At 37.2% G+C, this 13731-nt stretch overlaps 6 protein-coding genes and 1 non-coding gene across 7 annotated transcripts; 5 read left to right on the top strand and 2 right to left on the bottom strand.

The window, feature by feature from the left end:
• Positions 1-433: 433 nt before the first annotated feature.
• VCUG_02277 (uncharacterized protein) lies at positions 434-1029 on the bottom strand (the record flags this gene model as incomplete). The annotated part of the gene is made up of 1 exon (XM_008077096.1): positions 434-1029. One exon carries the CDS (start codon positions 1027-1029, stop codon positions 541-543), a length of 489 nt encoding a protein of 162 aa, XP_008075287.1. The 3' UTR covers positions 434-540.
• Positions 1030-2367: 1338 nt separating this feature from the next.
• Positions 2368-2452, top strand: VCUG_02825. Its single transcript has one exon. It is a non-coding gene; the product is annotated as a tRNA-Tyr (tRNA).
• Positions 2453-2694: 242 nt separating this feature from the next.
• Positions 2695-4462, top strand: VCUG_02276 (uncharacterized protein; the record flags this gene model as incomplete). Its single annotated transcript, XM_008077095.1, has 1 exon — positions 2695-4462. The coding sequence occupies one exon, from the start codon at positions 2695-2697 to the stop codon at positions 4324-4326; it is 1632 nt and encodes a 543-aa protein (XP_008075286.1). The 3' UTR covers positions 4327-4462.
• Positions 4463-5037: 575 nt separating this feature from the next.
• On the top strand, positions 5038-6192 carry VCUG_02275 (uncharacterized protein; the record flags this gene model as incomplete). Its single annotated transcript, XM_008077094.1, has 1 exon — positions 5038-6192. One exon carries the CDS (start codon positions 5038-5040, stop codon positions 6190-6192), a length of 1155 nt encoding a protein of 384 aa, XP_008075285.1.
• Positions 6193-7218: 1026 nt separating this feature from the next.
• VCUG_02274 (uncharacterized protein) lies at positions 7219-7941 on the top strand (the record flags this gene model as incomplete). The annotated part of the gene is made up of 1 exon (XM_008077093.1): positions 7219-7941. The coding sequence occupies one exon, from the start codon at positions 7219-7221 to the stop codon at positions 7936-7938; it is 720 nt and encodes a 239-aa protein (XP_008075284.1). The 3' UTR covers positions 7939-7941.
• Positions 7942-9073: 1132 nt separating this feature from the next.
• On the top strand, positions 9074-11053 carry VCUG_02273 (uncharacterized protein; the record flags this gene model as incomplete). Its single annotated transcript, XM_008077092.1, has 1 exon — positions 9074-11053. One exon carries the CDS (start codon positions 9074-9076, stop codon positions 11021-11023), a length of 1950 nt encoding a protein of 649 aa, XP_008075283.1. The 3' UTR covers positions 11024-11053.
• A 930-nt stretch (positions 11054-11983) lies between these two features.
• On the bottom strand, positions 11984-12910 carry VCUG_02272 (uncharacterized protein; the record flags this gene model as incomplete). Its single annotated transcript, XM_008077091.1, has 1 exon — positions 11984-12910. One exon carries the CDS (start codon positions 12908-12910, stop codon positions 12185-12187), a length of 726 nt encoding a protein of 241 aa, XP_008075282.1. The 3' UTR covers positions 11984-12184.
• Between the last annotated feature and the right edge of the window lie 821 nt (positions 12911-13731).

Genomic DNA, 13731 nt, shown 5'->3' with positions numbered 1-13731 from the left:
TTATTTATTACATAAAATGCAGTCTGACAGACACGTTTTCTTGGTCGTTAGAACTGATGGTTATGCACCATACTCATGTAAAATCCGCGTTGACAACATTTAAAAAGTTTTTTACTGAAATAATGCACACTCACATGAACTAACAGTTCTGACGCAGCCTACCCATCACCATACAATGTTAAATATGATAGCAAGGTTATGTGATGGCATCAGATACGCCAATTTTTTGTTATCTGACATAGATAGGCATGTTAAGGGCAGTAGCACGCCATAGATTAAAACATATGCTTACAATTCTTTGGCAATAAATCACGATCCGCTCTATCACAACATAAGTAATTACGATCAAGTAATAGCACAGATTCGATGCGATCTGAGGACACGATTTTATCAGCGATGGAAAAGCGTTCGTTTATGAAGAAACGGATAAAGAGCGAATGAGTATTTGATTTAATAACAGTAAGTGAAACAAGGACAAAAAGGTGGGCACTGCAGAGCAAGCACCAACCACGCATGACACAGCGAACTATTACCAACAAATCAGTCAGCCTCGTTCTTCTCAAGCTCATTGTCCAGGTCATACCAGCTCTTCTCCACACAATCTCTAACTCGCCTTACATAGCACTTCTTGTCATTATCAAACAAATTTGCTGCTTCCAAATTGGCAGGTGAGTGCACATTTGGATCGTTAAGCATCGATTGAACGCTCATCAAGATGGTCATTACATTGAAAGTGGGTGACCATCTATTCGTAAGAATGTCCAGGCACAGATCACCATTGGCGTAAATATTCGGGTGGTATACCTTGCTGATGAATTTGCATGTTGGTGGGGTGCATGGATATGATTCATCAAATGCCATGGTCATACTGAACGTCGCATCCTCAAAGGGTGTGTCTTTTGGACCAATTATGAGTGCACACCACGTCAGAATGTCGTCCTGCAACGGTGCAGCGAATACAGTCCTACTTTTTGTTCTTTCTAAGTCCTTCAAGTCTTTCATCAATCTTCGTTTGGTAGGGGTTGACATGGGGGTATGGAATACTGGCAAATAAAAAGAAAAAGGTGTGTACTGCTTGACCAGCAGATCTGGTTGTATGGTGCTGTTGTAAATTATATGCTAGCAGAATGATTGCTTTAAATGCAAATAAATTTGGTAAAACCGATTAAATCCTTTATTGAACTGGAATGTGGTTCAAGATCACAAGCAATACTATCGACATTCCTTAACAGCAATATATGACATATAATTGGCATTTCAGTCTTTTTTAACAGCTATACGCGTACTTCGGCTGTATATTGCACACTACCAACCATGAGCCTGTTCAGCTGTAAAAGATATGAATACATGCTATAAGGACTGCTGTTTTCTTCTACAAGAAAACATAAATTTATCCATTAATATACTTTAACTCAAATAGTTGCATATAAACGTGCTATATCACGTGGGCATTCCAGGCCAAATCTTGACTCTTCATGGTTAAGACACCAAAATGTTCGGCATGACGACGGTGCAATTTTTTATATAGCAGAATCTTCTAAAGCTCTTGCACTACGCTACTATGTCCACTTTGAAATACCAACCGTGCAACATATTTCATAACAATTGGTTATAAGCGTATGTTAAGCATGTTTATCGTGTAATCTTACGCTACATTTACCTACCACTCCGGTTATTTTTTGCTAAATACATTCATTTCAGCCATTCGTCTGCAATTTGTAAAATTCCTGGATCAACCCATATGAAGGAAATCAACAAAATTGAGTTGAAAGCCTCATACGACGATTTCATGAAAAACCTAAGCGAACTCATTGATTCCAACAATCCCAAGGCTGATGAGTACTTGGACAGAATAGAAAACGCTGTTTTTGATATTCTTACGCAATTAGAAGAGAATAATGAACAGTGATTAGTGTGTAATTAAATATACTGTGCTATTTGCCAAGAGTATATGATGTGGTTTCCAAGTACTTTTTGGATGCACAGATGGCTGACAATCGAGATTGTTAAAATGAACGAGCGACTGGCAATCATAATCCAACATTAGCGGTACTCATCGCAGCATTTCACACATTCGTATCTGCAAATTGTTACCTTATCTATCAGCAATTGTGTAATTCGTGTTAAGAGGTGCTAAACTTGGCGGTCCATGGAGCAAAGGCTGGATGAGTTGTGATATGTGCTTGCACCATGCATCATGAAGTACATTCTTTGCAAAAATTCATTTGTGGTGTATGAATGGTATGTTAAAATGTTTATACGCGCCTTTGTGATTGTACTCGTTGATAACATCATCTTTGGATAATTACGAGCTGGTAGCAGACATGCGATCTAAACAATAAATAGCTACTTATCAGCGCAGACCGACCGGCGGTAGCTCAGTGGTAGAGCATGCGACTGTAGAGGTGACGTAGTCATCGCATTGTCGGTGGTTCGATTCCGCCCCGCGGGAATTTTTTCTTCTTTTTCGAAAATACGAAATCGGTAAGTAATACATCAACAACACAGGAACCTTTTATTCCTTCGTTTCCATTTTTTACTGCTTGTTCAAAAATGCTTTCGCTAACCGTGATGCTAGATTAACTACAAGGGGCTTACCGGGCAACTGATACAACCCATTACCATATTTTGCATCTGCCGGTTGCCGCAAAGGCTCCTTTAATTTTTGTGAATGCTCCCCTCCGATTTTAGAAGATGAACAAACCAGCGATAGTAGGCATAGATCTAGGAACCACTAACTCATGCATTTCCATAATGCAGGACAGCATTCCTACAATAATAGAGAATCAAGAGGGACAGCGAACTACGCCAAGCGTGGTTAACATTTCTGGTGAGAATGTGATAGCCGGAAAACCTGCACAACGCAGATTGCTGACAGACCCGAAACACACCATTTTCAACGTAAAGAGATTAATTGGCAGAAAATATGCAGACACTGAGGAATACACCAGAAAACTACCTTTCGACGTTCTGGAAGAGAAGGATGAAATACAAATCAAGGTTGATGATAAACGCTACGAACCGGCAAAAATATCATCTTTTGTACTATCGAAGCTGAAAAGCGCTGCAGAAAGCTACTTGAACAGACCAGTTAAGCTTGCTGTGATAACAGTGCCGGCATATTTTAACCACACACAGCGCGAGGCGACAAAAAAAGCGGGTGAACTGGCGGGGCTCAAGGTGTTAAGGGTGCTTAACGAGCCGACAAGTGCTGCTTTGAACCATGCCATCACGGGTCACATTGCCGTGTATGATCTTGGTGGTGGCACATTTGATATTTCGATCCTTGAGAAGAGCGATAACATTTTTGAGGTCAAGGCAACAGCGGGAGATTCTTTTCTTGGCGGCGACGATGTTGACAACTCTCTAACGGATTTTCTGATGGGAAAACTTATGGATGGCAACGAATTGAGCGATGAAGATTTGAAGAAGATCCGACCACGAATGAAAAAGGCAGCTGAAAGCGCAAAGAAGGAGTTATCAACACAAGAAAGCGTGACAATCAGTGTTCCGTATGCGTATAAAGATACGCATTTCATGCATGAACTAGGACGTGCTGAGTTTGAAGACATAGTTGCACCACTAATCAAGAAAACAGTTAAACCGTGTTTGAAGGCACTGAAGGATGCAAACATTGATCAGGTGGACCATCTTGTGCTCGTTGGCGGAATGACGAGGATGCCTTTGGTCAGAAGACTCAGTGAAGAAATTTTCAAACGTAAGCCATTATTTACAGCTTCTCCCGATGAATCAGTGGCACAGGGCGCTGCCATCCAAGCTGCTATTCTATCAGGTGATGTAAACAAGCTTCTTCTTGATGTGACAAGTCTCAGTCTGGGGATTGAAACCGTTGGCGGACTGATGAGCACCATCGTGAAGCGTAACAGCACGTTGCCACTGAAAAAAAGCAGTGTATTCACGACCAGCGAGGACGGCCAGGAAGAAGTGATAGTTAATATTTACCAAGGAGAGGACGAAAATGTGAAAAATAATTGTTTCTTGGGCAAGATAATCCTCAAGAACATCAAGAAAGCACCCAAGGGTGTGCCGAGGATTGAGGTCGGATTTGAGGCGGACGTGAATGGAATTTATCGGGTGACAGCCAGGGATTTACTTACGGGCAAGGAACAGAGCGCAGAGGTGACAGGGATTCAAAGTAAAGAAAATGAAGTTGCTGAAAAAATACAAGAAAGGATGGAAGAAAAAAAGGAATTGGTTGATAAAAACGATACGAAAAAGTCCAGCAGGTTTTTTGATTTTGTTCAAAACTTGCTATCGAATGGTTCACAAGGAACAGTTGATGATAAGAAGGAGGAAATTTTATAGGATGATGATGTATTTGGTAGTTTGAACAGCACCAAGTTGCTCTTGTTCGTGCTGAACTGAGACGAATGTGATGGTTTTAGCAGTGCTGATGAGTTCATGGGTAATACAGTGATAGCTAAGTAAATTATTCTTGGACAAACTGTCGTGTCTGTGTTGATTATTTTGACCGCACTGAGATCATAAACTTGCTTTGTTTATATCGTGCTTCACAACAATTGCTGTGTTACAAACGTAATTCGTGTTGTTTTAAGCTGCTCCAGGCTTGTCACCATAACCACGTCATTAAACCATTTTTAGGTTAGGAAGCTTTCATGAACTCTTAAAAATGATAGTTCTGATTTATTAAGCTCGAACTTAGTTGAAAATTTATAATCAGGTTAAAAACAATGTGCTAAATATTGAAAAATATCAAATATTATAGCAATCTAACCATTTGGGTTGTTCAAAAAGGATACTTTGTTTGACGCAGAAATAAGAGACTTTAAAAAATGTCAGAGTTTTGCACTAACCAGCAAATATATCTTTGGAAGCCGACAGAGTTGATAGAATTAAAACATTTTGCATGCCACTTCCGAAATGATATAAACTATACGAATTATCGTTATGATATAAACTGTAATTTGGTTGTCAATATGCCATAATTCCTTATTTTTAGCGGACTTCCGTTTTGGTATTAAGCAAAATATATAATGCAAAATGGGTCAAATAGTGATGTACATAAGTGTTTTGCTATCAATAATGATGTTTATCACAACCTCTGAGTCTACTGCTCCGTTGCAGATTGTCAAGACCCGGAAAATCTGGAATCCAAAGACAAACCATCAGATTATCGTTTACTACAAGGAAGTGCTCATGAAAAATAACGGAATATTCTCAAAATTAATCATTCTGGCATACCTAAACAGATCTGAGGTAAACACGAATAACTTGGAGAATGCATTGTCAATTCTGAAATCATACTGCACCAAGCTGAGATTGATCGATACTAATTTTGCTGATTATACGCTACGAGTGAAACAAATTGTGAAAGAACTCTTAAAAAACCCTGTGGTAAAAGAAGCTTTACCAATCGAGCACAATATCTTGAATCTCGTTGCGAAGAAATTAACAGTGCCATTATTATCGAATTATAACATTCATTATAATGATATTTATGAATTTATTGAATTTAGACTTGAAACCGCCGAATTCTTTAACAATATATATTATAGAATGTTAAACTGCAAAATTTTCGATGGTTATTTCCACATGATGAATCATTGGACCGATGTGGTTCCATACCTACATGATTACGTTTATTTAGAAGTGTTAAACGTTGAAATAACATTTAACCGATTAATCACAAAACTGTGCCATCTTCTTACGGATAGTATTGTCCATCTGGGACGACTTAAGAGTCACAAAAATGACATATGGAGGAAGAGCCAGGAACTTTTGTCAAATTCGGTAAACGCTGTCCAAGAACGGATGGATATGATAAACCTATCAAAAAATGCTGTCATTGATGCTGATACTGTTGCAAATTATATTAAGCTCCTCTCAGATGACTATAATGTCTATCTGAAAATGTCTCAGGTTTATAGATTGGTGTGTGGCAAAGATTTTAGGGACAAATCCATCATGAACAACGAATTTCTATCATTGACTCATTATTTGAAAACAATTTATATTTTATACAAAGATAATAGTAGCTATGTGCATCACAATCACCTTCTCAATACTATACAAGGATTTAACGACTATATTACCTATGAACTCAATTATGTGCAGATCTTTACATCAGATTTACTCCGATTGGCCACGCTTCTATCAACAAAAATATTAGAATTTGCTTATTTACATATTAATGTGGTGATAAGTACGTAGTGCTACAGGATATTAAAAGTTATTTTCTTAATTGCGTGTATTTTACTGAGTCAAATGCTAGCACCAATCTGTCAATCTTAACACTATTTACCATCGTTAAAAGTTCTCTTCATGCTGACAATGAGTAAATTACCAGATTGTGAAGTTGTAACTAAACAGGCATTCATAAAATGAGTAAATTGTTTGTTCACAACAATTACCATGATCAGTTCAAAACTACTAATCATTTTTACTTTCTCATGTTGCGGCAAATAGGATATTGTCTTTGTTAAATCATGATTCCGTCAAAAATATATCTTTCAACTATGTAATGAATAAAACATCTTTTTACAGCAATAACAGTATTACACATCATGAAAATGCTATTGATAATGCGAATTACAAGATTTGCTGGTTATCTGAACCTATAAACTAATTTCATCCACATATTCGTTGGACACGCCAGATCGTGTGCCACTAATTACATTAATGACATTCTATCATGATACATACGTGTTTGAGTGTCATTATGTTGATAAATAATTGTTTGCTGTGGATGGTGAAACGAATTATTGATTGAAAACACATCAATAAATTTGGAAGTTCCGTTGACTATGCACCATTACCAGTGTCAAGTGACGAAGTGTACTTGCCACTCATCTTTAATTCTGGATTAACCACTCGAATTAGACGCTATAAACTATTTTTACAGCTTAAATCATGTTCAGTTTCAAATAATTTGCCATTTATGGATTCGGTTCATGATAAAGGAGTGACATCCTATTGTTATGATGTGCTTGTTTATATTATTACAGTAACGTATGAGAATATTTGGTGCGATTATGAAATGTCATTCTATTACTGTGTATTTCTAAATATTTTGCTTTATCAATCCGTGTAAACCAATTATTGCTGCCCCCTATATAAACTACAAATTATTGTGCAGTTCAATGCAAAAGTTTAGTTCAATCGTTTTCTCATTCGTAAAAAACCGAAACATGAAATTTTATATTTTTGATTTTTAACAAAAAAATTCGCAACCCTTACATGTCGTTTGAAGACAAAGTGAAAGAGCTCAGCCTGCTTGGCGAAAACGTACACTGCATGGAATGCAACACACGAAACACGCAGTGGGCCAGTTTGTCCTACGGAATATTCTTGTGCATTGAGTGTGCGAGTTTGCACCGGTCGTTTGGTGTTAGAGTAAGCGTTGTGAGGAGCGTTAACATGGATAAGTGGAATGAAGAGGGATATTTAAAAATGAAGATGGGCAGCAATGAGAAGTTCAAGGACTTTTTGAGAATACAAGGCATTATATCGCTACCTACGAGGGAACGGTATCAGACAGAAGCGGTTAGAGATTATATGATTTGTTTGAAGGAGAATGTCGAAAAAGAGCTGCCGGAGTGCGTAAAAGCGAGTAGTAATACAACGGTTCATACCACACACCGGATCAATACCATGCCATCCGTAAGTTACACTCGTTTAGAATCGGTGTCGTCCACCGATTTGCGGTCCTCGGTTTCCACAACATTGAACAAAATAACAGATTTTGTATCAGAAAACGCCCTATATTTGAAGGACAAGGGCGTGCAGGTGGGATATAAGCTGAATGAGAGCGTTTTGAGGCCTTCAACAACGTATCTCAAGGAGAAAGGCAAAGTATTTTACAGTAAGTTCAACGGAAAGGAAAGTAAGAAGGTAGAGTTTGGGCAAACCCGTGAAAACGTGCAGGTTAAGTACAAAGATACGAGCAAATGGGACTAGAAGATAAATAAATTTGTTTATAAATATTTAAGGACATCCTGAGTATCCGATTTGATGTATTCAATATGAAATGGCAGTATATTGCATTCGTAGATATTGAAATGGTCTTTATCGAACCAATACGTAGCAATATGTCCAAAAAGAGATGCACCCCTTGCTATAAAATTGATTTGCTAGTTCCTTTGAGAGATGTGGAGAAAATATGGGCGTTTAGGATTAAAGCATGCTGATCATTCTGTGAAAAATGTAATTATTACCAGCTTTTCTTTCTGCTGTGAAAAAACCAGATACTTGCGCTATATTGTTACGTGGTATCATAAACTTTGGCAAAATCGTTTTTCGTATTGAATGAATTTTATGGTAGCTGCTGCTCCTTTTCATGTGTGCGTAAGCTTTTAAAACGAGGAACAGTATGCTGAATGGAGAAACACTGGCAACAGCGTATTTAATCAGCAAAATGTCATAAATAATTAACAACTGCAGAATATAAATGGCGTGAACGTATGCATAATTGATAGGACAGGCCTCATTTTACCACTTTTTTCATTTAAAGTTATTTATTTATCATCTTACATATCATACAGCCGAGCAAACACATATTTCTGACGGTTTTTCATATCAGAATCAAGTCAGTATCCAAAAAGCTACCCGTATATGTACAAGTTGACAGATCGCTGAATGGTATAAAAGCAATTTATTGCTAAGAATAATTAACCTTATGCCACAACAATAAATTGTTTCATTTCAGCCTTTGTTATTTTCTTATGTAATAGCTGCGCTATTGCAGCCAATTTTACATTTCTCTTTTCATAATCACATTTACGTGACAGCAGCACAAACCATATAATATACCCAAATCAGGAGAATGTTTTAAATATATAGAATCTATAAATCATGTTGAGTAGATTGTATTGTGTTATGAGATGAAATTAGATTTACCAAGTACCTCAGTTTCTCCTCGCAATATTACACCATACAATTAGTAAAGTTGTGTATGGTTGCTGATTAATGTGGTTATCAAAAGCAAATCGGTAACCTACACTAATAAATGGTCTTGTGGCTGCTTGCCCTTCTAAAATACGTTTGTCTCCGATAAAATAAAATGTTTTTTTAATATTTCATCCCGGCTTACCCCATGAAAATTTCTCAAAGCAAGATAATTCCTTCAGATCGTGTAAAATGCATCCACAAGTACAGCAACTACATTGTATGTGGTCTTTTCACAGGAACTCTGTTATTTACTGCTGACAATATCGTAAAAAAGCAGATCAAAATCTGCAATTCTGCAATACGTACCCTTGCCTCAACCACTAACCTGTTGGTTGGTACAGATGACGGTGAAATCGTAGTGCTGGATCCTTCGTTGCGCCGTATTAAGAGTATGAAGATTCACAATGACTTTATAAGGAAAATCAGGACGAGCAAAGAGTACATTTTTACCTGTTCGGACGATTTTACGATAAAGAAAATCAAGGATGATGATATAAGTGTTCTTAAGGGGCACGAGCATTTCGTTATGGATATTCAGGTGATTGATGATGAAAGGCTACTCAGCTGTTCTCTTGATACAACGCTTAAGTTGTGGAACTACAAAACGAATGTCCTTTTAATGACATTTAAGGGACACACACGGGGCGTGAATGCCATAAGTGTGTACAAAAACACATTTTACAGCGTGGGTGATGATTATTGTATGCGTATTTGGAATAACAACGTGTGTAGGGTCAAGGAGGGAATATCGGACAAGAATATTGACCATATTAAAGTAACCGAGGAATTGATTGTGACGGGCTCAGAAGATGGCTACTATAAAATATACAAGAGACAGGGCGAGCAGCTTGAACACTCGGTATTTGTGGGTTCACGTGTGTGGGACAGTTGGATTGAAGACGATGCCTTTTACGTGGCGACAGATTCTGGGCTGCTTGTTTACGACAGACAGGATGCGAAGATAAACCGATATCTTGTTGACCGAGGTTTGCTACATGTTAAAAATGGTTCTGTGTTTTTGAACGACAAGGAAATTGGAAAAATTAATTTTGAGGTGGAGTGCCTTACTTATAACAATAAGTTGATGTGCATGCAAATGAAGGATGGATTTGCTGTATTTTCGTACCTTGGTTTCCGTGAAAAGATGAGGGACAGTGGTAAAGCCCAGGTATTGAACGACAGGCTGGTTGTCCTTAAGGATGATGTAATGGAGATATACAGCGATTTGGAGAAAGCAACGCAGTTTAAAGTGCTGTACAATAGTTATAAGTTGTATGATGAGTTTATTGTTAACTACATGAGTACAGCATTCGTAGCTTATGATTACTCAGGAGAGGTAGTCGTGAAAGGTGCAGCTAACATTCAGGATATTTTTATAATCGGTAATAAGATTGTTATTTCCAAGGAGCACACCGATATGGTCGATATCGATGATGCTAAGAGATGCTCTGATGGTCTATCACTGTGCAAAATCATGGACATGTCAGTTGAGCATGGATGTGTGTACCAGAACGTGCTTTACTTCATGAGTAATAACAAATTATACTATTTGTTGGAGAATGGATTCTTTTCTATGATCACCTGTGTCAACACCTGCTTTTTAGGCATTCAAAATGGTAACTTCTGCTTTTTCGATAAAAAATTGGTGACCAAACCGATTGACGAAATCATTGCATGGCAGTGCGATAAGAATAAGAGTAAAGCATTGGTAGGAAGAGAGAAGGAGTGTCTTAGCTACCTCCTCAAGCAAAAAGAATACGAATTAGCGCTTCGTTTATTCGATTGCAATTTCGAAATTTATCTGCAGATGAACAAGTTGGAGGATGCATTTAAGGTGGCAAAGACTTCGACAGAGTATAAGATGCTTGGCAGCTTGTTTATGAGGCAAGGAAAGTTTTCTAAGGCGACGGAAGCTTTCAGACTGGGTGAGGATGATGGAATGCTCTTTTTATGTGATTTCTTGGGCAAAAGAAAGTTTATGAAGAGTGGTAATGACGATCTATTCATAAAGTGCATGTACCTGAGGGATAAGGAGGGCATGAAAAAGTTCCTTACCGGTAGTGAGTTTGAAGGTGCTTTCAAAAAGTACTACTAGGTTGTAATTAAAGAAGGAGTTTCTGTGAGATTGTTAAGATGTTATCTCATATCTTTTAATTACGAAGAAATGTTGCTAAAAATTTGAATGTCTAAAGCCGCCAGAGGTATCGACTGGATAAGCAAATTATTATTGTATCCTACCACCTATCATTCCCAAAAAGAGGTTGATATAGAGAAAGTGGTAGACCATAAAGATAAATGCAGACGGCAGATGATCAACGATTCTCTTTATATCCACTCAACTAATGAGACATATACGACTGCCAACACGAACAATGATCGACGGAGGCTGAGCACAGCATTAGCTGAGTATGTCGCAATGAGCAGAGCTATGCACTGTGCTGTGTCTCGACAAGATGGATCAATTTAAATGACTAACATCATATCAAACCGTTTAATCAAGGAAAGAAACTCCCTGTGACATTGCACCATCTCTGTCATTGACTTATGCCCAACTTATTTTCTATATCAATATAGCTGTAGTTTGATTTTGTAGCGCCCGTTATATTCCGGTCATGTTATGGATAATACCGTATTTCAAGCATTTTTGAGTACGAGAAAAGGCAATTGATGTATATAATAGATACGTTTTACAAGAGATATTATCAGGTATACTGTCGGCTAAATATTTGTGAAAGGAGTTGTTTTTATATTGATGATATAAAAGAGGTTAAGAATAAAGAGTGAGGCCATTTTCACATACACAAACCGTCATGATGTACATGTTATACGCTATAACATCAAATACTGTAATTCGTGCTGATACTCGGATAAGTGATCGTTATAAGGTTAAAACAATGTTAAATATGACCTGAACATAAAATTGGTATGCTACGTGTCGTACCTTGGCGTTCAAAAAGCTAATATATGGTTTGATCTTTAAGCCGATATTTGTGCATATAGCAATTATAGCGCATCAGCAGAATCCGTGCCTTAATACAGCAAAAATATCGGGAGGTTGCAAGCAGAACTTTTATTCTATATCAATCTCTAAAAGCGGTATTGGTTCATTTAGGCATCGGAATAAAAATTTGTCATTCTTATACTGTTCGTGATGATAACCCACAGAAATTACGCATGTTAAACAAAAATTATAGTTCAGCCAGCCATGCGCTACACATTCAAATTTGTAATGACTTTGCAGCTGGCAAACTGCGGTTTACGTTGCCACAATTGCCTTTATCAACACAAAAAAGTTAAAAGAGATGTGCATAAATACAGCACTCACAATGTTGTCACAGAGTTCGCATGCCAGGCACAGGTTCATACCACCACACGCAAAATATAGAAATGGCCATGGAAAGAAATTAATAAAACGCCCATCGTAATGTAACAGCGCAAACAGCGTAGAGTTAATCACTATCAGCGAAATTATGAGTAAAATGTTGCGCCATTCTAAATTTCTAATTGCTTTAGACAATCGTTTGTCCTTTTTGATTAGCTGGTAGAGAAACCGCCTAAAAATGATTTCTTCAAGGAAGGGTCCGAAAATTACAAGCGTAAAGATTCGGGTTAATTTTACCGCACTGCCCAGCGAGGATGCATCTGAACTACTGTTATTTGCTATAAGCGGTATTTTTAGGTTGCCAATGAACACAAAGCACTGTGAAAGGACAATATCAAAGCATATAATTGCACACAATTTGTACTTATGAAGCCACATTTTCTTTAGATCGGTTTTTAACATGTTACAGTACAGGGAATAAACCAAGAAACTGCAAATGTAGAGCGTAAGATCTTCTAGAATCAAAAACGAGGCATTGGTTCTCTTACTTATGCTTTTTTGAACCGTCAGCACTTCTTTGATAAAACCTAGTAAAATGAACGTTAATAGTGCAATACATATGATTCTTATAACATTTCTGTCCTGTGGATGTGCATGCATTTGGTATTAATGCCTTTTGTTGTGTTTTTGTTTGGTAAGTGTGGTTTTATTTTCAAATCAGAAATCCGCTTTATCAGCAAGTTCTTGATGGCACACGGTTTTTATTCAATTACGGACGAGGAATATAATCAGATTATGCTCAACACTCCTTATTCGTGCTTTTATCTGATCTGATCAATTAATTTGTATTCGATTACAGAAGCATATTCAATCGGTCAAAACAAAATAATCGAGTCATAGCATTTCTTAGTTCTTTAACTCATGCAATAATGAATTTTAACGATTGAATGTATTTGATGAATAAAATTGAAGTACAATAAATGATGATAGCGGAAAACCCATCAGCAACACTCTAAAATTTAGAATACTGGATATAAGTCGGTAACGTTTTGCTTTTATGGCAGTATCCCTTTCTCCTGACATGTAACATTTTATAAACATCCATAACCCAACAGACGGTCTAAACGATAGGAATTAAACGTTTTTTGCTCATTAATTGAGACAATTCCTTTTGAAAATCAGCTTTCAATCTCTCATAACAATGTGCTTAGTAGTGACATGATAACAGCAGGAAAGAATGATTAAGTTTGGGAGAAAGTATTGCAAATGTACCGTTATTTTTATGTTTATAAGGTGCATTCCTTTTCTTTATGACAGCATCAGCATATCAGGGTTGACAAACCCTATCTTTAACACTCGTTCACAACAATAGAAGAAATTTAGAAACTAATTTACCATAGATGTAGTATTAAACAACCAAAAAAAAATTACTCTTATTTTGTCTTTGTACACGAAATAAAAGGCTCAGAAAAGTCATTTAA

This window comes from Vavraia culicis (assembly GCF_000192795.1).
Source record: "Vavraia culicis subsp. floridensis unplaced genomic scaffold supercont1.52, whole genome shotgun sequence".
Taxonomy (NCBI): Eukaryota; Fungi; Microsporidia; family Pleistophoridae; genus Vavraia; species Vavraia culicis.
This window is presented reverse-complemented; position numbering and strand designations above follow the sequence as displayed.